A 22476-nucleotide genomic window follows, 5' to 3' on the forward strand; every position below is an offset into this window, starting at 1 on the left:
ATGACTCCCAATCTACATCTTTAACCTTGACCTCTCTCCTAAGTCATATTTCCAAACCGAACATTTCCCAACTGGGATACTGCTGGCAATGCAAACCTGGCATTCATCTATCTACTAAACTATCACAAACTTTTAATCTCCCCTCCATCAAACCAGCACTTCCTCCTGAATTTTCTGTATCGCTAATAATATAATTATTTTCAATTATCTAGGCTAAAAATGTCAGCTATCTTCAAATACTCTTTCCTCCTCACATTCATATCCAATTTCTTATCCAATCTCCAAATACTTTTCAAATCTACCCATTTTCCACTTTCAGTTGTCTAATTTGAATCATCCCCACCTTCTCCTGAATTTTACCAATAATCTCCTATGTAGTTGCTCTCATTCTAGTGGTTTCCCCTTCAAATTAACATCACACATTGGTGCTAGATTTATCTTTCATAAATCTGACTGTACCACCCCAAGCCAGAAATCCTTATCATTATTTTATTTTACAGAACTTACTGCTATATAACATAATATGTTAATTCATATATAATGCTATAATTATAATTATAATATAAAACATAATATATTCTTTGTATATAGATTACATATTATATTTTATGAATATCTATCCCAATTAACTATCCTTCCCTCATCAGACTGGAAACTCCTAAGGACAGACTCTCTGTTGTATTCACTGTTATAAATAGCACAGTGACCAGAAATCACTAGTTGAATGAATATTGTTCAATAAATTAATTAATGCGAAATAGACATCTAAATTGCACAACCTTGTAACTGCAGACATAACTGCATACATCTGAACATAATAATTGCAGACCTTCCCCAATCAGGCTTATTAAGCCTTTCTACCTAATTTCTTCAACATATATTCACTGAGAATCCATGTGCTAGACACTGTGCTAGGCTTTAAGAATATAGTGCTGAATTAGACCACAGTTCCAAACAATATGGAATTCACCATTCATAAGGGAAACAGCATTGAACAACTCATTATTTAGTTATAATTATAGTAAGTGCTATCAAGGAAAAGTATAAGAGGCTATGAGAATATGTAATGGAGGATATGAACTAGGAGTATAAGGGAAGCTTTATGAAAGAACAGACATTTAAAGTGAGCTTTGAAAGAACAGTAATTAATAAAATATTTATATATTTGTGAAGGGGGAACCCGGTTAGACCATTCCAAGCAGCAGAAACAGAATAGTAATTACTATTATATCTTCTTACTCTGTGATAGTCACTATGCTAGGTGTTTTACATATATTATCTCACTAAAACTCCCATAAAGTAAAATTACTTTCCAAAGATCACAGAACAAATAAGTTGGGGGCCTTTCCTAATCTTTTCAGTAGAAAGTAAACCTGTCCATGTACCATATTCTAAAATGGCACCCATATGCAGCTGTGCACTCCCCCAGGTAACTTTTAACCTGTGTGTGACATGTTTATCTCTCCCTAGAAATCTGATATTTCTCAACAAGAAGAACCCTGTCTTATCCACCCTTGTTTGCCACAGTGCCAAGCACAGTGCCTAATACATAGCTCAGAACCTACTGAATAAATTACAAAAATAGCCAAAAACCCTGACAAATACTTTTTTTTTGTATCATTAATGTACAATTATTTGAACATTATGGTTACTAGACTCCCCCTATTATCAAGTCCCCCCCAACATACCCCATTACAGTCACTGTCCATCAGCGTAGTAAGATGCCGTAGAATCACTACTTGTCTTCTCTGTGTTGTACAGCCCTCCCCATGCTCTTCACCCCCTACATTATGTCTGCTAATCGTAATGCCCCTTTTCTCCCTTTGTCCCTCCCTTCCCACCCACCCTCCCCAGTCCCTTTCCCTTTGGTAACTGTTAGTCCATTCTTGGGTTCTGTGAGCCCTGACAAATACTTTTGGCTGGATCAAATTAACTTATACTATTTGTAGCCTGTACTCTCAAAAGCCATACTCATTTTAGAAAAGTATTATGCTCTCCACATAGCTGACAGAAGAGTCAGGAAAAGAGAAGAGAAGACAAAAGACAAAGAAGCCCAAGAGCATCTCAGAGTACACCAGATCCCCCAAGTGGGGATATCAGTGTCAACATAAGCTCAGGCAGCTTGAATATGGGGCCTGTTCTGATCTGGTGTCTTTGGCCTTTGGGCTACACTGTGTATCTTCTGTTCACTCCTCCCTGTCTACCCTCCAGCCTGCTCTGGGTACCAAGAAGCTAACCTATAACAGTCTCAGGCTTCTGGCCAAAGGACACTGGAGGGAGAGGAGAAGAAGGGGGGAAGTAAAATCAGACTACTTGTTCCCCTGACTCCCTCACTGTAACGTTGCCTTTACTTAAGGTCTCGGTTACTGTCCTTCAAACATAGCTGCTGTGTCTTGGTTGGGTTTTGGTAACCCTTCTTTCACCTCTTCAGGCCAAGGGGTAGTAACAGAACCAAACCTTACTACTAGCATTATCCTTTGTGGTTTCCCTACACTCTGTCCACCCTTCTGTAAATAGGTGCTTTATTAAACTCTCCTCAAATTATTCTAATTTGAGTGTGCCATCTGTTTGCTATTGGGACACTGATTGATATACTGGCCTATTTGGGTGATATGCCTCACAGAAGAGAAGCAATGGAAAAGTGAGGTGCAATGATGACGGACAGGAGTGAGGAAAGACCAATGGGAATACTGAAAGGGAAGGTAGGCAAAAAAAGGTGAATGGGACAAAAACTAGAAGGACCATGATACCAATTATGGCTTCTTCTGGGTACAGGAAAACAAAAAACACTACATGTAAGCTGGAAATAGCTCTCTATCCTTAGTTTGGGTATTTTGTCAAACACGTGTTAGAGATTCCCTCAAAAAAGTCATTCTAAAATAAATATAATACCCAATGTCAGTGGAGGAAGCTTTAGGCACTATGCTAATCACGGTGCTGATTGTAGAGAACAACAAAAAATCAGAGACTTCCTGTTTCTTTTAAATGGTGCTGATAAGGCCTTATCTGTACTCAGTGTAACAGAGTCCTCAAAGCTCCCATCTTTTTACAACCTGATCCTTTGTTCTTTGCACACTGTTTAATGACGTACCATCTCCACTAGGAAACAAGAATCAGAGAGCCTTTATAAACAGAGGGTCTGTAGCTTACTTCTCAGATAGTGTGAAAGAACCACTTTAACAAAGTCATTTTCCTTCAACTTGTCTCTAGTTCACCAATTTCATACTTAGATTAGGAATCCACCTCTGCCTTCTGTCTTCTGCCACAGTAACTGAAAAGGCCTTTATGGATAGCTGTAAAAGATACTGCAATTTGATAGTCATCTTTTTTTCCTGCTCTAATTATTATTTTAACAGGCTTATTCTTATTTTAATAGATTTTTTTTAATAAGGAAATCTTACTTACAAATTTTAATTAGCTTACTGAATATTCACTGCTTTGGAATAAGTAGTTTAATGAGTAAGGAGACCTCAGACTACTAACTAGCCTGGAGTCTCTGAAGTAGCTTAGGGGAAAATGATGCAGCCCTTGTGATATAAGCCCAGGCCTGTGCCTCACAAAACAGGACTTTGCAGCTGCGGCTCACAGATAGAGGAAACACACTGCCTCTTGCAGGAAAATCCAGTTTCTTCCTTTTAATCATGAGACCCTGTGTAAGAACCTCCAGCTCTCCCCACTAATGACTTGTGACTCCTTGTCAAACAGCTTAACTTCCTTGAACATCAGTCCCCTCATCTTATAAGGGCTCGATAATAATTTTTTCCACACTAGACTGTTATAAAAGTGGGTCTAGTGCACCACTTTAAAAGCTCTAAAATACGTTAGTTGAATGAATGAATGAATGAATGGATCTTAATGCTGCCAATTAACCTCTGCTATTTCAGGTTCTCATCTGTTAAAAAAAAAAAGAATCAATCCTTTCTTTACAGTACATTTCAATTACCTAGCAATGAAGAATAGGTTAACATTTTTCATTCTAAAAACACCTACCACAGAGAGTAGGGCCAGAGTTATTTAAATTCAAAATTGGAATCAGGAGAACAATGGAGTTTTTTGTGACTTGCTAATTTGAATAATCAATGCAAGTTAGCTCTATTCCAAAAAGTAAAAGCATATTAGTATCTGCTTCACTAATTAAGAATATGTGACAATTTAAGTATAATTCTCAGTGCTTTTGACATTTGAAATAATTCTGTCTTTTGTGAATTTTCAGGGTTTTATGTAAAAAGGGGTAAACTCCAGCTTACTCAATTGAACCAAACCTTAAGAAATCAGAGATTTCAAATTCTGAGTGTTGCCTGCAATTCTATGTTAAGGACATTTCTATTTATAATATACTAGCACAAATTAATGTAGGACTATATAAATAATAAAAGTTTTACTACCCATGACTACTTATATGGTGAACTTAAAAAACTATAATATATATTAACTTAGTTTGTCCAAAACCAAACCCCTGATCATCATTCCCTCCCCCAAACCCTGCTCCTCCCAAATCCTTTCCCACCACATTCAATAATAACTCCACCTTCCACCACTGTAGAGGAAGTGGAACGTTGGGTTACATTTGACTTTCTTACATCTAACCTATCAGTAAACCCTCTCAGCTGGACCTTCACAATTATCTAGAATCCACTCACCACCTCTCACCACCTCTAGTACCAATATCCTGGGCCAAGCCATCATCATATTCTACCACCACAGTGGTACCTGACCTGGTGTCTGTTTCCCCTCCCCTGCCAAGGTCTACTGTCAATACAACTGCCACGGTGATCCTGTTAAAACTGAAGTTTGATCACATCACTCCTCAGTTTTCCACCTCACTCAGAGTAAAGCCCAAGTCATTAACATGGTTTATAAGGCTCCAATACCATTTGGACCTCACAGAGACAAGGCTCTTTGACTTGTCTCCTACTATTTCCCCTGCTTGTTCAGGCTTTTACCTCAGGTTCTTTGTACTTATTGTTCCTTCTGGAATCTCCTTTACCTATTAGCCACATGACTTGCTCATTTATTCATCTCTTTCCATCTGTATCAAAAGGTATTTTCTCAGGAGGGTCTTTCTTTACTACTCTATTAAAAATTGTGCCCTTTAGCTCCCTGTTCTCCTACCCCCCTTTATTTTTCTCCAGAACACCTATCACTTTCTAATGTTTTATCTCATTTACTTATTTTACGTGTATCCTCACAGGAAAATGTAGCTAATGAGGGCAAGTCTGTTGTTTGTATAAGTAAACCTTTTAGTCAAGTGAAAAATATAAACACAAAAGAGGGGCACACATTATTAAGTATAGAGCTTGATGAAATTCCATCAAGTGAACACACTCATGAAACCATCATTTACATCAAGAAACATTCCCCTTTCCAATCACTATTCTCCCAAGTGTAACCACTATCCTGACCTATAACACAAAGATTAACTTTGCCTGTTTTTGAACTTTTTTAATAAATGGAATCATACACTAAGTGCCACTAAGTTCTTTCACTTAGCATTATGTAGTGTAATTCATTTATTTTTATTGTTATATAATATTCCAAACATATGTAAATATATCACCTTTACTTATCCATTATCCTACTGGTGGGCATTTCCATTGTTTCTATGCCTCTAGCTTGACTATTGCAAATACTGTTGCTAAGGATATTCTTATAAATGGGAATATGCTTTTTAAAATTCTGTTATTTTAGATTTCTTAATTCACTTCCTGGACTTATATGTAGGTTCATAATGCATAAAAATTAAATTAACCCCTGTATATCTATCATTTCTAACAATATACTACTAACAATACTGCTGAAACTCCTTGAATGTTCCTTCCCAATCCCATTCCACTTAAGTAATTTTTAAAATTCTTCCCTTTACTTTATATTTAACCAATGTAGGTGAGTCCCCTAAACAATAAGCAATGTGTTTGGCTTTGAACTATATAAAAGTGATATACTACACATATTCTATAATTTGCATTTTTCACTCATTATGATGTTTCTAGAGTTTTACTCAAATTGATGTGTGTAGTTGTAGATCATTCTTTTTTCACTGCTGTATAATAATAATCTACTGTGGGATTATACCTCAGGGGATTTATCTATTTTTTCAGTCAATAGACAACTAGCTTATTTCAACTTTTTCACCACTTCAAACAATGTTACTATGAATTCTCTTACATGTATTTTCTGATATACACACAGATGAGGGGTTTCCTAGAGATGAAATTAGATTGAATGGTGTATGTATGTTCAAATTTATAAGACAATGCCAAAAAGTTTTCCAAAGTGACTATACCAATTCACATTCTTACCAACAATACTTAAGGGTTCCTACTGTTGCATATTCTTGCCAACAATGCGCAGACTTGGTATGGTCAGATTTAGGATTTTTTTGCCAATCCAGGAAATAAAAAATGTTATTTCACTGTAGTTTTTAAATCCTATTTTCCTGATTACTAGTAAGAAGAAGGGTTTTTGACCATTTATATTTCTTCTATGAAATGCTTTCTTGTGCTTTTTGCCTATTTTTCAAATAGGTTCTTTGTCTTTTTCTTATTAGTTTATATGAGTTCCTTATATATTTTGGGTTTTAATCCTCTTGCTCATATACTTACAAATATTTTCTTGCAGTTTGTGGGCTAGCTTCGTATTTTTAAAAAGCGTTTTTGAAATAATTTCAAACTTGCCAAAAGAGGTCATAAAAATAAAAATCATAGTGTGAACATCTCTGTATGCCCATTACCCAGATTTACCTGTTGTCAACATTTTGCACCATTCATTTTATCATTTCTGTGCACTCACGCATATGCACTGTGTATGTGTTCATATGCATACATATATATAAACACATACACATCTTTCTCCTGAATCACCTGAGGGTAAGTTATATGCATAACAGCCTTGTAAGTCAGTGTGTATTTCCTAAGACTAGAGATGTTCTCCTATAAAAACAGAGTACAATTAAAAATTATAATTTACAGTAATAAATTTAACACCAAAATAATCTTTAAGGTGTTTTTCCTTCTCCAAAAGAAGATCCAGTCTAGGGCCAGATATTGTATTTCACCTGTCATGTTTCTTTCGTCTCTTTTGATCTGGAACATTTCCATAGCCTTTCTTTGACATTTTTAAAGAATACTGCTCCCTCTCCCCTTTTTGCCCTAACAGAACATTCTTCATTTTAAGTTTGTCTGATTTTTTTCTAGTGATTATTTTCTTTGATGAAATACTACATACAATGTCCAACTGTCCCTCTTTGGTGATGCTGAATCTAATCACCTGGTCATCTATCTAACCATTTCTGCACTCTATAATTGCATTGCTGGTTTTTTTTAATCCCTTGTAACTAATAAAGGGCCTATGGACAGACACTTTAAGACCACACTCTTCATCAAAACTTCCCCCTAGATTTAATATCTATTGATGATTCTTGCCTAATCCAATCTTTACTAAAATGGTTGATGTTTCAGTCTTTAAGTACATTGATAAACATTCTACCACTGAATTTGTCTTTTCCTTTGCTAATTACGCACTTTATGCCCTTTTAAAGAAGTTTTTCCTACCCTCAAAGTACTAAAGATATTTTCTTACTGTTTCTTCTGAGAGTTGCCTATTTGTTCTTAGTTATTTTAAGTGTTTTAAGCAGTATGTTAGGTGTTTTAAGCAATAAAGACTAAATCAGTTTCATATACTCTAAATCTAACAAAAAAAGTGTTGCTACGGTTATCTGCTTTCAGTGGATTTCAGTTTTTTTTAAGTTAGTTTTGTATATAAACAATTTCTGGATTCTCAATTTAGTACTTTAGTATGGTGTATATTTTAAACACTGGCTTTTTTTTCTTTAGAAAGTAGTTAACCTGTCAGGTCTGGAACATTCTCTGCTTTCATTTCAAGTAACTTAAATAAAAGGGCACTAATTTATAAGGCTAGCAAGTGATGTCTTTAACAGTTAAAATGATAACATCATTGTTTTCACTTCCAAGATGTGAGGGAAGGGAGCTGTTAGAGGGAAAATTAATTTTTTCTGGCAAGATAACTTTCTTTGGCAAGGTAAAAAGGCAAGGAACTTATCACAATTTAAGCTGATGCTTAAACTGATCATTGAGTCTTTATCTGAAGGGCTGACCTGAGAGAAACAGGTCATAAAGTCTACATTTTAGAGATTAATATATATCTATTCTGTATTATTTCTACCTCTCAAGCAATTACTAACATATTTTCAAAACCCAACAAAGCTATTTTATTAAAAACAAAAATGAGAAGAATACAGTAATTAAGTATTTTTTTAAAAAAGCACATTGGTAAATGCATTCCTCGCCTGCTTTAGAAGAGGAAAACCTCCCTGGTTTTGAACAGCCAGAAGGAAACTATTCTCTCCCTTGTTACACAATCATGTGTTCAGCAAGTCCGACATTACACACAAATTGCTAGTACAACAACTAATATGATCTCATTTTTTTCATTAAGAATCATGTATCATTAAGGTTTTCAAAAAATATATGTAATCTGTATTGTTTTTCAATGGTGAATATATTACATAAGTAAAAAAGAAAAGAAGCAGAAGCATGAAAACACCTTATTTAAACTGGACCTGCAAACATTTGAACTCTAAGTCATAGAGCTATTGTGAGAGCAGGAAAACCAGACATGGCATCATCAGCTGGTCGTTAGCAGGAGCCCAGCCTTTTTTCCGATGTTCAGGGGAACTGCAGATACCAGAAACACCTACTTGAAGTGAGTATGCTTTTAATTTCATCCTCCCCATCTGACCCAGCACATCCTACTGTGCTTTAGCATTTCAGGTGGCAGTGAGTACTAACTAATCCAGATAGTTATGTTTTATGTATGTCTTCATAAGCTGGTAACGAAAATAAATTGTATTTCATTTCAAACTGAGCTTAAGAAATCAAGATGCACCACTAATTCATAAGAGAATGACAATAACTTTTAAATGAAATCTTAATTATAAATCTAAGTTTGCTCTAGAGGTTCATGAAAAATAATGCCAAAATGGGAGCTGGAAATAATCTTAAACCCAGACTTTATTCCCTTAAATAACAAGACTTAAAATACTTATATGAAACTTTCGTTGGAATCTGAAGGGGACCTTTGGCATCTTGGACTTCAGCTGTACAGAAGAAGTATTTATTTAGAAATTACTTTAAATTCTGGTGTCACGTGACTCATGTGGAACACAGAAGTTCCTGCCAAGGTTCCGCTCTTGCTTAAGTTCCACTGCAAGAACTGGTTGGTAACTATCATATCTGCCTGCTATAAAGAAATGCTATCCTAATGATAATCTATAAACCAAAATATGACTATTTAAATAAAATTGTATTTTACAGCTAATGCCAATAGGATATACTTATTTTTAAGGAGGTACAGTTGTTTGTTTATTTATCTCCAATCCTCAATATAAATGCCAGTGTATCTGCCTAAAACTAAATATATTTTTGTTAGAAGATGAAAGTTAACTGCAGGGCCACAATTCATAACATCTGTTTGAAACAAAAACAGTGACAGACATGAAGTCAATTCTTCTGTTTAATGGATAACAAGGAAGTAAAGAAGTCCTTAGGACCCAAATGTTGTACCATGATTTCCAAGAAAGGACTTGGTGAATTGCTTAAAACTTTTCACCAAAGAGTTATATTAAATTTCCTTTTGGCAACAAATAAGTTAGCTTCTCACTGGAAGATTAGGTCAGTCATCTAAATCGGAGAAAGTAGGACTGCGTGCCGTTTACTGACGAGTTACCTGAGTGTCAACTGTGGCTCTCCCCACTGCGTGTTCATGTCCACTCCGCAGATTTACACTAGGGTGGGATGTGATTATCTTGATTCCTTGCCACTTAGGATTAAAAAAGTTACCTAAGCTTTAAAAGCTTGCATAAAAATGTACATTTCCTTTATGTTGTCTTTGATGATAGAACACTTGGATATGAAATTTGAGAGGAACAGCCTGAGGAAGGAATACAGTTCCTCCATCGATGCGGAGAGAATGAGACAGACAATGAGACCCCACGGCATCCGCTCTCACCTGTGACACGGTGATGCTGCATTTCTTGGCCAGCTCCTCTTTGGCTTCTTCACTGGGGTAGGGGTTGCTGAGGTGTGAGTAAAAATATTCATTCAAGATTTCTGTAGCCTGTTTACTGAAGTTACGCCTTTTTCGTCTATGACAAGAACCAAAAAAAGAATGGTATTTATAATCAGTATTAACCAAGGGAAATATTGAGATCATACAAAAATATTAGGTTCTATTTTTCAACATGTATAGAGTCTACTGTATCACTACTATATTGTAAATTCTGCTCTTAGCATCCCCCAAAGGCTATTCAACCCATTTTAAGATGTTGGATGACTAAGAGAAACACTAACATTTAAAACACAACTTACTTCATTACTTAATTTATTTGACAAATACCTATTGAGATCTAATGTGTTCTAGGTACTCAATGAAGATCCAACTGGAACAAAACAGGTATGGTCTACCACAAAGGGTATGGGGGATTGAAGGGTTAAGGGAGAAAGTAGAAAGTTAGGGGAAAGAAAGACATTAGATAAGTATCAAGGAAATAAATAATTATAAATTATGGTGACCTTATCAAGTATCATGGAAGAAAAGTATAAGGTACAATGAAAGTGTATAAGAAGGAAACATAATATCCATTAATGGAGTCAGGAAAGGTCTCCTTGAAGGAATAACATTTTAGCTAAAACATTTGCAGGAGTTGGTTAGACAAAGGTTAAAGGGGAAGAGGAATGAACAAAGGAATTGGTCCTGAAACAGAAGAGCTTGGTAAGTCCAAAGGGGCAGAGGAGGCTAGAACACAATAAATATCAGGAAATGTATGAGTTGACTCTGGAAGGATGGGCAAGGGCCAGATTATCCAGGTTTAGTGGGCCTCATAAGAATTTTTGTTTTTTCATTTTTAAGGTACAATAGGAAGCTATTAAAGCTTTTAAGTTTTATGTTTTAAAAAGATGATTCTGACTCCTTAGAATAGTTGGAGGAAGGCATGAAAAGAAATGTAGAGATATTTAAAGAGACGATGGCAATAGTCAAATTTAGAGATGATGGTAACTTAGCATAGGGTGAACATAATGGAAATAAAAAGATTCAAGATCTATTTGAAAGGTAAAAGCAGTAAGACTTGATGGATTAGATGGGAGTGAGTGGGAAGGACAGAGAAGGAATGTAAGAAAAACAATTTATCAAGAATTTCTGGATTTTTCTGTTTAAGCGACTGACTGGACTGAGGTATGATTTGCTCACAAGGAAAAAGGGGGTAAAGTTTTTTTGTTTTTACGGGAAGGCAGAGTGTCAGAAGATAAAGTATTTATTAGCCATTTATTTCAAAGAGCAAAACTGTTATTTATATTTTGGTTTTGTTATTAAGATTTTAAAATAATTTCAGTCTGAAAATTAGTATTTGTCCAACTTCACCTTAAATTATATTTTCCAGATTCTGGAAAATATTTTCCCCATGTAATTTTCTTAATATTGCTTTCCAAATAATCTTAATGATCTTCTCAATTGTGATATCCTATATTCAGGAAAAACAGAGTCAATAGGCAGTTTCAAATGTGTATATACCCTAAGAGATTCCTCTAGTTAAAATATGTCACTAACATGGCAGGTTAAGTATGTGATCTATGGTCTCAACATTGACTGAGAGGCAAGGAAGCAAGAAATCTAGGTCTGATCAAAACATCTCAGATTATAAGTCTTGAAATTTCATAATTTCAATAATTTTGGGGAGGTCAAACCATTGTTTCCTAAGGGATGCACAAGAGATCTATTTGGGGATTAAAATCAAAGGGCTTGACAATGAACTGGATGAGGGAGGTAGTAAGAAATGAAAGGAAGGGAAGTAAAAAAAATACCTGAGAAGAGCAATCAGTATGCTTTTGGTAGGAGTCAGGCATTGCTTGAAAAGAGAAAAAAGTGTTGACCTAAGGGTATTTGAAGAGGCACAGTCTGATGAGTAAGTGGGTGGGTGGGTAAGGCAGAAAAGGTCAGGAACAGATACTGAAATTGTCACACATACAGGTGATTACCTGGCCCAGATGTTTGTTGAGACCAAACAATAATGACCTGCTCATAAAAATCTAGGTTTCTGGCTTCTTATGAAAAATTGAAAGATGAGCCACACCAGGCTCACATTCTCCGAATGCAGCATAGGCTAATGCTGAGTGATTGCTGTCCCCTCAGATATGTACAAATCTGTTCTAATCCTCACTGCCCCTCATCCAGCCAGTCCACTCAATTCCATTATATGTAAACATGTGAGTTAGTAACTCTCAGTCTGAAATATGGAGTCCAGCAGCAAGACACAGGGTACAGGGCCTGGAGTAGATGACACAAGGACATTCTTAGGGAAATGAGGACTTAAGAAAGGAGGAATGGGCAGAAACATACCTGGTTACAAAGATAAGTTTGGCTCATTTTTTCACTTTGCCTAGGAGTGGTTTTAGCAAATATTGAAAAATCTCAGACGACAGAATTTATGGGCAGAACAGAACACCTCACTCCAGACATTCCGGCTGTGTCCAAACTATAGTACTTCTACTAGGAGCGCCGGCGGAACTACACAAATTTATTCTTAAGTGTTTTGCACTGGTGCATGCTTTGGCTTATCCAATTACCCAGAAAATGTGAGCATGGCCTTACAAAAAGCCAGAGTGAGCAAGGGAATCATATATCTGAATGAGCAGGTTTGCCTAGAGCAGAAAAACCTTGTCTTCTCAATGCAGAGGGCTTGCTAAGAGGCTCTGCAAGAATAGATGGAACCAAACCTCAGTATTTGCATTCACTTCAAGATATAAGAGAGAACTCAGTGTTATACTTATTTATTGAAAAAAAAAAACATTCTTAAATTTCATTCCCCCAGGGTTCACTACACTCTAAATGGCTATATGCCTCAGGCCAGAATGCAGTAGCGCACGGGTCCCAGGGGAGGTCCCATCAGCATCACAACATTGAAACAGAAATTTCTGCTAGAGAAGGGACCCTGCTCCAAGCTCTGCCACCTTCTCATTCTGGCTCTGCTCACTCTGACTTGTTAACATACTTTTTCTTCTTGGAAGAAGAAATAAATCATTTAGGTATATATATTATGAGTGCAGTTCTGTAAAAAAATAAAATAAAGAACATGCAAGTTGACAACAATGGGAAAATATCAGCAGGAATAAGGATAGCAACTGTGGTAGGAAGGATTCCTTCCTGAAGGAAATACCTTTAAGTATCTTTGTATAATAATATTTTATTAATATGCTCAAAGTTGACAACTTAAAAATGGTTTTTGTTTTCTGACACTACCTCCGTAACTCTGTGATTTGAGCTACTAAAAGTATTAGATGGAAATATTCATTCATCTGGTTAGTCAATAAATTACTTTTTGCAGCCTATACATGTAAGACATTTGCTGGAATCATGGGGAATATAAATGTGTAAAACTTAGCTATTGCTTTCAGTGACAATGTGATTTAACTAGGGAAGAGAAGAAATGTTTCTGAAAAACTACAATAAAGGCAGTCTGAATGAAGTTTGTCTGGAAAATTGTGTAAGTGCAGAATCAGTGTTAGAGAGAAGGCAAGGACCAGTCTGAGTGATTAAAGTGAGCTTCTTGAAAAGGGAACATTTAGGCTGGGCCTTGAAGGATGAACAAGATCTCACTAAATCAATAAACATGGTGCTCTGTTCCAGGCCCTCAGCTAGACACTCTCAAGATCGACAACTCATTACTAGTGACCAAGTGAGGGAAGAGCTGGGAGAATAGGGCTTGCTGTGGAAGGGGTGTACTAGGTATGGAGGTGGTAGAAGAGGTGGTTAGGCGAAGAAAAGAAGTAATTCTAGGCAGAGGAAATAGTTAAGACCAAGAGGTATTCCACTTTGGATTAAACACAGGGAAGAACAGTTTAGTGATAAATAAGAGCATTAAAATGTTCAAAATTTGATGTATAATTCCATTTCTGAGAATTAATCCTTAGGAAATAATCCTAAACATAAAAAAGTTTAATGCATGAAGATTGTAATTGAAATACTAGTTTCAATAAAATCTGTCTAAAATATTACCCTCTCGCCATCATTGTCTTACCCCTTACCTTACTTTATTTTTCTTCAAAGCACATATAATCCTATTACTTTTCATTATATAATGGAATAGAACACTATAATATATTTACTTACTTGTTTATGATCTGTTTCCCCAAGAAGAATGTAAGCTCAACTGGGGCAAGAATGTTAACCTATCTTGTTTACCTTTATATCCTCAGCATAAGTAAATATTTATAGAAGGAAGAAAGAAAGGAAGGAAGAAGTCATGATGGAACTTAATAGGGACAACTTAAATGCTCAAAAATGAAAGAAGGCTAAGTAAATTATCATATATCCATTTGGTAGATTCCAATCATTAAATATTATTTAAAATTAGAGCTTATATGATATGAAAAACGCTTACTTATTCAGGGTAAAATTTTTTAAAAAGCAAACCAAATTATGCAGATGTGCCATCACAAGAACATTAATAAAAAAAGCCCCCAAACCAGAAGGAAATCTATTAAAACATTTACAGTGATTTTTTTGTTTCTTTAAATAGTAAAAATGTGATTGATGTCTTTCATCCCTCATCTTTCTATTCTATATATTTTCCAAGTTTTCCACAGTGAGTTTGGCAACTTTTAAATACAAATACAAATAAATAAATAAAACTTAAAAAAAAATCTTCACAACAAAACTATTTCAGGCAGGGACAACTTATATAAGGCCTTAAATGCCAGGATAGTATTGTGTATGTGAGTTATCCAGCATTGCAAAGCTGCTGTGGTTTTTAAGCAAAGCAATTAAGGCATCATAGGCGTTAGAAACACAAAAGGGGTATGAAGGAGGGAAGTAAGACTAAGGGAGACTAGTAGGAGGGTATTGTGCTAATCCAGGTACAAAAGTTTGAATATGAACTGTGCAGTTGCTAGAAAGGATAGAAAGAAAGAACTATTATGAGTTGTGTGGAAAATGAAGCACTGGTGAATTCTTGTGACTAATTCATTATGAAAGTAGATGGAACCAAATGTGATAAAGGGTTCTGCTTAAACTAGGAGAACAGTAGTATAATTAGACGGCATATGTTTCCTTATTTGGCTCTAAGGAAAGAGCTCTGGCATGAAGACTGTTCCACACACCTTGTTTTCCACTTGAGGAGCTTAGTTATTTTCTTTAATATTATAAAATTTGGACAATAATTATCACCTCTGTCAGATTCCGAGGGAGGGAAGGCAAAACAAAATAAGAAGTTCATTCCAAAGCTGAAGATGGACCACAAAGTTTAGCAATGCCCAAAAGACATCTGTGCAGAAGCAACACATAGTAGGAACTTGACAATAATTGTTATGATACCCAGTAGGTCAAACACACCATATACAACATATTACCTAACTCCTGTTAAACTTGGCGAAAGCTTCAGATGAAAGGGAACTTTCACCCTTCCAGGAGAAACTGATAGGCATCCTTATTTGTTTTGGAAAAACAGAATTTGGGGTTTTATGGTAACTATTAACTAAAATACCACTTACTTCTTAAAAGTATCAGTGTCTCTGTATATTTTCTCATAATGTGCACAAGTAATGTAAATCAAGAAAATAAACCTTTGTTTAAAAAGCTAAATACTGAAGTATCCTTAAAAATACTTTTCAGCATCAGAATTAAAAAGCTACATATTCCTATCAGTAGTAGCAGCACTGATCTTTTCCTACTATTCGGCAGCTAACAGCACCACTATTCCCAGACAAGAAGCCTTGACCATGCAGGAGCCTGGAGATGAATTATCTGTGCATCATGGAGAAGAGCTCATATAGTCAAATTAACGAACAGTCTAAGACCAACTGGCCAGTTTTACAGAAAACAATTTGTAAGAAATAAAAAGGGAAAGTAAAAGAAAAAAAGCATGCAACAGATTTGTGGCCTCACATACCTGGCATCAAGGAATCTTGATCTTAAAATCATAACTGCTTCACAAGTACTTTGTTTGAGCTGCATCTGAATGGAACTAAATTTTCGATGGATGATGCCCACCATTCTTTCAATCTCTTTAGGGGAAATGGGACGTGTTCTACTCTGCTCTCGGAGAAGGTTCATCACATGTGTAGTGAATTCATTACATGCCTGTAAGGGGAAAAAAAGTCACTCCTTAGCAATCTGGTATTTTATATTATCATACCCAGACATTAACTCATCTGAATTTCCACTTCATTTGCAATTGCCAATGGCATTATGCAGTGGATAGGCTAAAATGAAAGCTAAGACACTTGTGAAATGGCACTGGTAGTTAGATGGGGCAGCAAGGATTCTGCATCTATAATGCCCAGACATGCAAGGGAGACATCACACTCAGCAGCCATCCCCACCCACTCTGGTCCTAGTGGAAAATGAAGCTTTCCCATTGAGGATGCTCTCTATCAGCTTCTGTATATATATATATAATTATACATATGTTATTGTATAAATATATACATGTAAAACATACTACATAAAAATGTTATGCATAAATAAGTACAAACATATACTAATACTAAGCACCTCCTATTTTCTCTGGGGTTTTATACTCATTCAACAAATGTTTACTGAAGGTCTATTAAGGCCCAAGTCTTTCAAGTGCTATTAAGGGACACAAAAATGAGCATGATGTAGACCTGGACCTTAGTGTGAATAAAATATATAAAAAACTAATTCTCAAACAAGGCAGTCTGTGCAAAGTGTCAAAGGAAGATATGAATTAGTGCTTCCTATCTTCCAAGAAGGGAGTACTCTTATCTGGAGGCAGAGATCCCATTAGGCTTCACAGAGAAGGAACATTTGGGCTAAGAATGGGTGGGAATTTTGAAAGGTGGACAAAAATGGAAATCAGAAGAAATTACAGGCACAAAACAAACAAAAAAACAACCTGGGAGTAATGTAATGCAGCAAGTTCAGATTAGAGAGAATATGTAGGGAGAAGAGGGGATTCAGGTTTGCATTAGCATGTAAAGGGCCCTGAATGTCAAACATGCCACTGTCCTAGTAAAATCTAGCTGATATGTGGGCCCTATTAGTGAATATGAGCCATCCCTGGAAGATGGGTAAGGCAGCTTCATGGGATGGGTAACAAGAAAATTAGGATCAGATTTGGGTCTCAAACTTATCAGTTAACAAACCTAACTCCCGTCTCTTTCAGTTCACCTATATGCTCTTAGATCTGTAAAACCATGTACTGGGCCCATACTGAAATACAGTACTGCTTTGGTAAACAAAGCATTGACCTATATACCCTTCTGGAATTTTTGTTAAAAAGGCAAGCAGGAGATTCTGCATTTTGCCGCACAGATGGCCCTGATAGGGCAAAGCAGGCAGAACAAGCATTGATCATGCAAGACATATTTTGAAGCCATAATAATGCCCACCTCCCTACAGATATCCTGAACATTGCTCACATACAGCACATGATGGTTTTTCTAACTGCTCATTAGAGAACTAACCTTTCAAGTACACTGGGTGTTTCAGTTACTCTTAAGCTTTTATGGAGCTTTTCTATAAATATTTCTAAGGTGAGGTAAAATGAGTTTTGCTTGCCAGGTAGAGGTTTTTGCTTATGTTTTAAGGCTTAGGAAATTTAAAATTTCTGCGAGTAGTGACTTATGTTATACTTATGGAATTCTACAAAGTATAGAATTGTGCAATAACACACAGTAGGCATCCAATAAACATCTATTGATTGTTGGCATCTTGTGTTAAAATTTTAGAGTAATGTTGATTATATCTGTAAATACATTATTCCCTGAACTACAAGTGAAATATTATTAACCTGCAGTCTATGGATAGGTTTAGAATGTCTATGATTCCCTGAAACCTTATACAAGTTGGGTGCATGTGTATTGCCTGAGGAGACAATTGGTGGAATTTTTGTTTTCTTTTCAGATACGTAGGCAGTCTATGACTAAAAAAGGCTAAGAATTTTTGTCCTAGGTTATGACACAGTAAAATGTTAAGGAACTTTGCTGCTCTAAGGCCAAAAATTCTTTCTATATTAAAGGAAACCAAAGTAAAGGAAATTTAAGATTTCCCCCCACTATATTATCAACTTAAACTATCTATGTCGTTGAAAATGAGTGGTCACCATGCTACCAAGAAATATATATGTTTCTTTCTTGCACTTTCTCTAAAGAGATGTTCATATAATTTCAAAATTATGTAATTTGACGAAGTCCTGCTCTCAGTTTTCTTATGAGTAAAATAAATTAGAACTGTTTCCCCAAACTGGGATCATTAAGTTCTATAATCCTAGCTAGTCCCAGAGAACATTAAATACATGGCCCACAAATACAATATGTTTGGGAAATGCTGAATTACTCAAAATTTTTGAAGATTTTTTTTTCTTTACAAGAGTCCTCAGTACTTCTAATAAGGCAATATGCATAATAAGTCTTCAATGAGGAAAGGTATGTCCAACATTTCCCACATAAATTTGGTCTTTTTCTCTAGAGCAGTGCTGTCCAAAATAAGTATTTTACATTTATAGCACATCTCAACTCAGACTAGTCAGATTTCAAGTGCTCAACAACTACATGCGGCTAGTGACAACCATATTGGACAGCACAGCTCTACAGCATCTGCCAGTGTACCAAGAAACCTCTTTGAGAAACTATACTAAGTAATCTTTGATGTATCTTTTTTTTGCCCCCCCTCCCCCCCATGCATCCACACAAAGACAGTTTCACTTATGAATGTCCTTGATGAAGCAAGATAAATTATCATTTTATTACATCTCAACCCTTGACTATGGTCTAAGTATTCTGTGTGACAAAATGGGAAACACACAGGAAGCATTTCTACTGCATATCAACTGATAGTTGTCTTGAGAAAAAGCACTTGTGTGACTGTTTAATTTGTGAGTTGAAGCTGCTTTTTTCATGGAATGCCATTTTTATTGGAAAGCAAAGTCAGCAAATTTTGATTATTCAGATTTGATTACTTGGCAGATGTTTTCTCAAAAATGAACCAAGAATGTTTTCTCAAAAGTGAGCTCATTATGTTAAGGAAAATGACAGGAGTTGTGCCAATGATGAAATTTGAGTTTGCAGGTGAAAATAAGAATTTTGGAAAACTTCCATTCACCACTGTGAGTTTCCCCGTTTCCCCATAGACATTCCGATGAGTTTGGTGCTGATATTAATAAATACGAGATTTTGACATTACATAATGAAATGGAAGACATACATAACTCAGTGAAGCAGTATTTTCCAAATGATTAATGCATGATGTTACAAAAACATGGATAGCTAGAAGATCCATTCAAAAAGTAAACTAGACCAATAGATTTTAATGGAACAGAGTACAAAGAGTTAATTAATATGGTTTATGACTCCACATTGTAATTAATGATTAAGAAACTACAACTTTTTGAGTTTTGGTGTAATATCAAAGAAAAACATCCAGAACCATCTGAAAAGGCTATTAATATACCCCCCCCTTTTCCACTGACATCTTTGTGAGAAGCCAGACATTCTTCGTATATTTAACCACATGACAAGAGAATGCAGATGCACATATGAAAACCCAGGTGACTTCTATTAAGCCCAACATTAAAGAGTTTTGCAAAAATGTAAAAACCATGCCATTTTGTTAAATTTTATTGGAAAATACACATATTTTTTAAAAATGTTATTTAGGTTAACATTATAATGGTTTACTATGTTCTTTTAAAATTAACAAACACTTTTATTTTTCTCACTTTTAATTTCTATTATAACAAATATTGATAGATACGACCTATCATACAAAAGCTCTTCAATAATTTTTAAGAGTCTAAGTCTAAAGACCAAAAAGTTTGAGAACTGATGTACTAGAATATGGAAGCATTTCTACTTTGCAAATGTAACATTGTGAATTCCTACAAACCTAGCTCACACAATATGGTAACATATCTGTGACAGGGTGTATGTCTTGATAAATAATTCAAGACTCCTGTGTGAATGTTACCTGATATGAGATGTTAACTCCTAGTTTTTCTCTGGCCTTATTTAAATCTCTCCAGAATGAATGTTTGCTATGGTTTCTAGAAAGGCTCAGGTAAGAGGGGTGGGGGAAGGAAAGTGGTTAAAAGCAAGAAGTTTCTGAATCTAAAAACTCATAACTTCCTAAAATACTTGCTGAATGCCTCACAACTTATTAAGTGAACTCATCTATGAATGAAAATGCTGATTAGCAATTTGGCAATAGCCCAACATTCACATAGCTTTTCTTTAAACCAGTAGTTCATACATGATTAATTACAACATCTCATTTATGTAGTGTGCACTTTAGCTCATTACCCTAAGTAAAATTCGTTAAGTATTTACATTCAGATAATTAAAATCTGGGTACACCCTTAAGAAAGACGCATACACTTTAGGCAAAGTGATTTTTTTTCCTTGATACCACTGAAAGTAAATTACAGCCTCATTTACAGCATCATCTGTACCAGTTTCAGAGTACAGCAAAGTGCTGCCTCATATCCTGTTCCTTAAAAGGTATACATTTTTTAAACATATAAATGCAGTAAGAATCATCAAATGATTGCCAAGTTCTTTGAAGGGCCTCCCAACAATATACAAGCATTGATGCCATTTACAACATGGGATGTTCACTTCAAATACTTATCTTATCTTCTATCATACCTACAAGATTACACTATTAAAATAGACACTGGAGAAAATCTGCATTGCCATATTATTTTTCCAAGTGAAATTGTCAGTTAAGAGATTTCTGTTCAACATCCACAATACAAATGTAGAAATACCTGCGTTAATTGTAATATTTAGGAAAGGAGACCTGTGATTTCCTGAATTTTCTGATTTACAGCAATGAAACTGCCTTTACTTTTTTTTTCCTTCTGTCTCGAGTTTTATTTATTTTTTTATTAAGGTATTATTGATAAACACTATTATAAAGGTTTCACATGAAAAAACAATGTGGTTACTACATTCACCCATATTATTGAGTCCCCCCCATACACCATTAAACTTCCTTTACTTTTAATTCAACTGTGGTAAATGGTTTGTGTTTTAACATATACATAGCAATAATAAAGTTAAGTGAACATAAAGCATGAAAGTCTTCATCTGATAAAAATACTTTCAATCAAGTCTAATTATGAGACTTTCTCCTTGTCATTTGTTCTTTTCTCCTTAAAAATCCAAACCAAGTAATAATTGAGGATTTAAAATATTTGGATTTTTGATGTTTTTAATGATATTTTTTGGCCAGTAAAACTGTCTCTTTAACATCCATACAAACTTGGTTTACCCTCAAAAGTTTCCAGGGTTTTGTTTGTTTTGTGGTAGTGATTTTTTTTCAGTTGTGAATCTAAGATTCAACCTCTTTCTTGCCTGTGAGGTCACATCATTGAATGTAAAAATGTAAAATCAGACAGTGAGCAAGCACTGATTGTAGAGGAAGCTTTAACATGACTCAGTAATCAAATCTAAAGATTAAATTTGATTTCTGTAACCATCTAGAGAAGCGGATAGCAGACAACACATCATTATACCCCCCTACTTCTTAAAATCCACTTTTGAAAGAAAGACTAAATATTAAAACTTGATGCCTCTCAAATTTGCATGCATCCATTTTCTAGACTTTTATAACCTTCCAAGTGACTCTAGTCCAATATTACAGATTTTGTATTTATGGAATGCTTATTAACTCAGCAAATTCTTGTTTTAGGATAAAAATCAACATTTAAAGATTCTTTCTAAGCCAACTAGAATGAGACGAATATACTGCAAAGATGAAATATCTACCTTAACACTTTTTACCTAATTATATTTTAGGGACCTATTTCATGAGGATTTTGTAAGGATTATATTACATATTTGAGTTCTTTGCACAGAATCTGGGACCCAATTAAAACTTAATAAATGGTAGTTATACTGACAATGCAGATGGCCCAAGTTTATGAAATTCTTATTTTTCATGTGTTATTCTGCAAGCCTGTACTCTAATTACCTAATATAGTTCTGCCTTCCCATTGCCTTGAGTAACACAAAACACTGCTTCCAAAGAAGTTGGAAAAAAGAGTATTCAAATATTATTAATATATTATTATTATTATTCTATTGATTGAGTTTGTGGTCAAAGATACATTTAGTACATAGAGCCAATAAACAAAAAACTTGGAGAAAAAAAAGGAAACAAACATTCTTTCCAGCCAAGGAAAGGACCTGGCATGAAAGCTGACTAGAAGTAAAAACCTTCCTTCCGTTGGAGCATGAATGACAAAGCCTTGCTTGGGAAGATGAAACAGAAAAGTTTACAACAGGTAAGTACCCTTTTGTCTTTCCTGTTTAGCTATTAAAAAGAAATAAACAAAATGGTATTAGGAGTTTGGGGGCTACACAATCTGTAAAGTAATAACATCAGCATTTTTTTGACCTGATAAAAATAAAATTCCTTTGTAAGTAAGGAGATTTGCCAGCA

At 35.2% G+C, this 22476-nt stretch overlaps 1 protein-coding gene across 4 annotated transcripts in view; it reads right to left on the reverse strand.

Annotated features, from left to right (window-relative positions):
- The window catches only part of PBX3 (PBX homeobox 3), a 242277-nt gene that overhangs the window by 23370 nt on the left and 196431 nt on the right, over positions 1 to 22476 (reverse strand). For all 4 annotated transcript variants that reach the window (XM_037008156.2, XM_037008154.2, XM_073224473.1 and 1 more), the window contains exons 4-5: positions 15959 to 16149; positions 10027 to 10162 (exon numbers count right to left, since the gene is read on the reverse strand). In XM_037008156.2, the coding sequence (XP_036864051.1) occupies positions 10027 to 10162; positions 15959 to 16149 (327 nt within the window). The remainder of the gene's footprint in view (positions 1 to 10026; positions 10163 to 15958; positions 16150 to 22476) is intronic.

This window comes from Manis javanica, chromosome 2 (genome assembly GCF_040802235.1).
Source record: "Manis javanica isolate MJ-LG chromosome 2, MJ_LKY, whole genome shotgun sequence".
Taxonomy (NCBI): domain Eukaryota; kingdom Metazoa; phylum Chordata; class Mammalia; order Pholidota; family Manidae; genus Manis; species Manis javanica.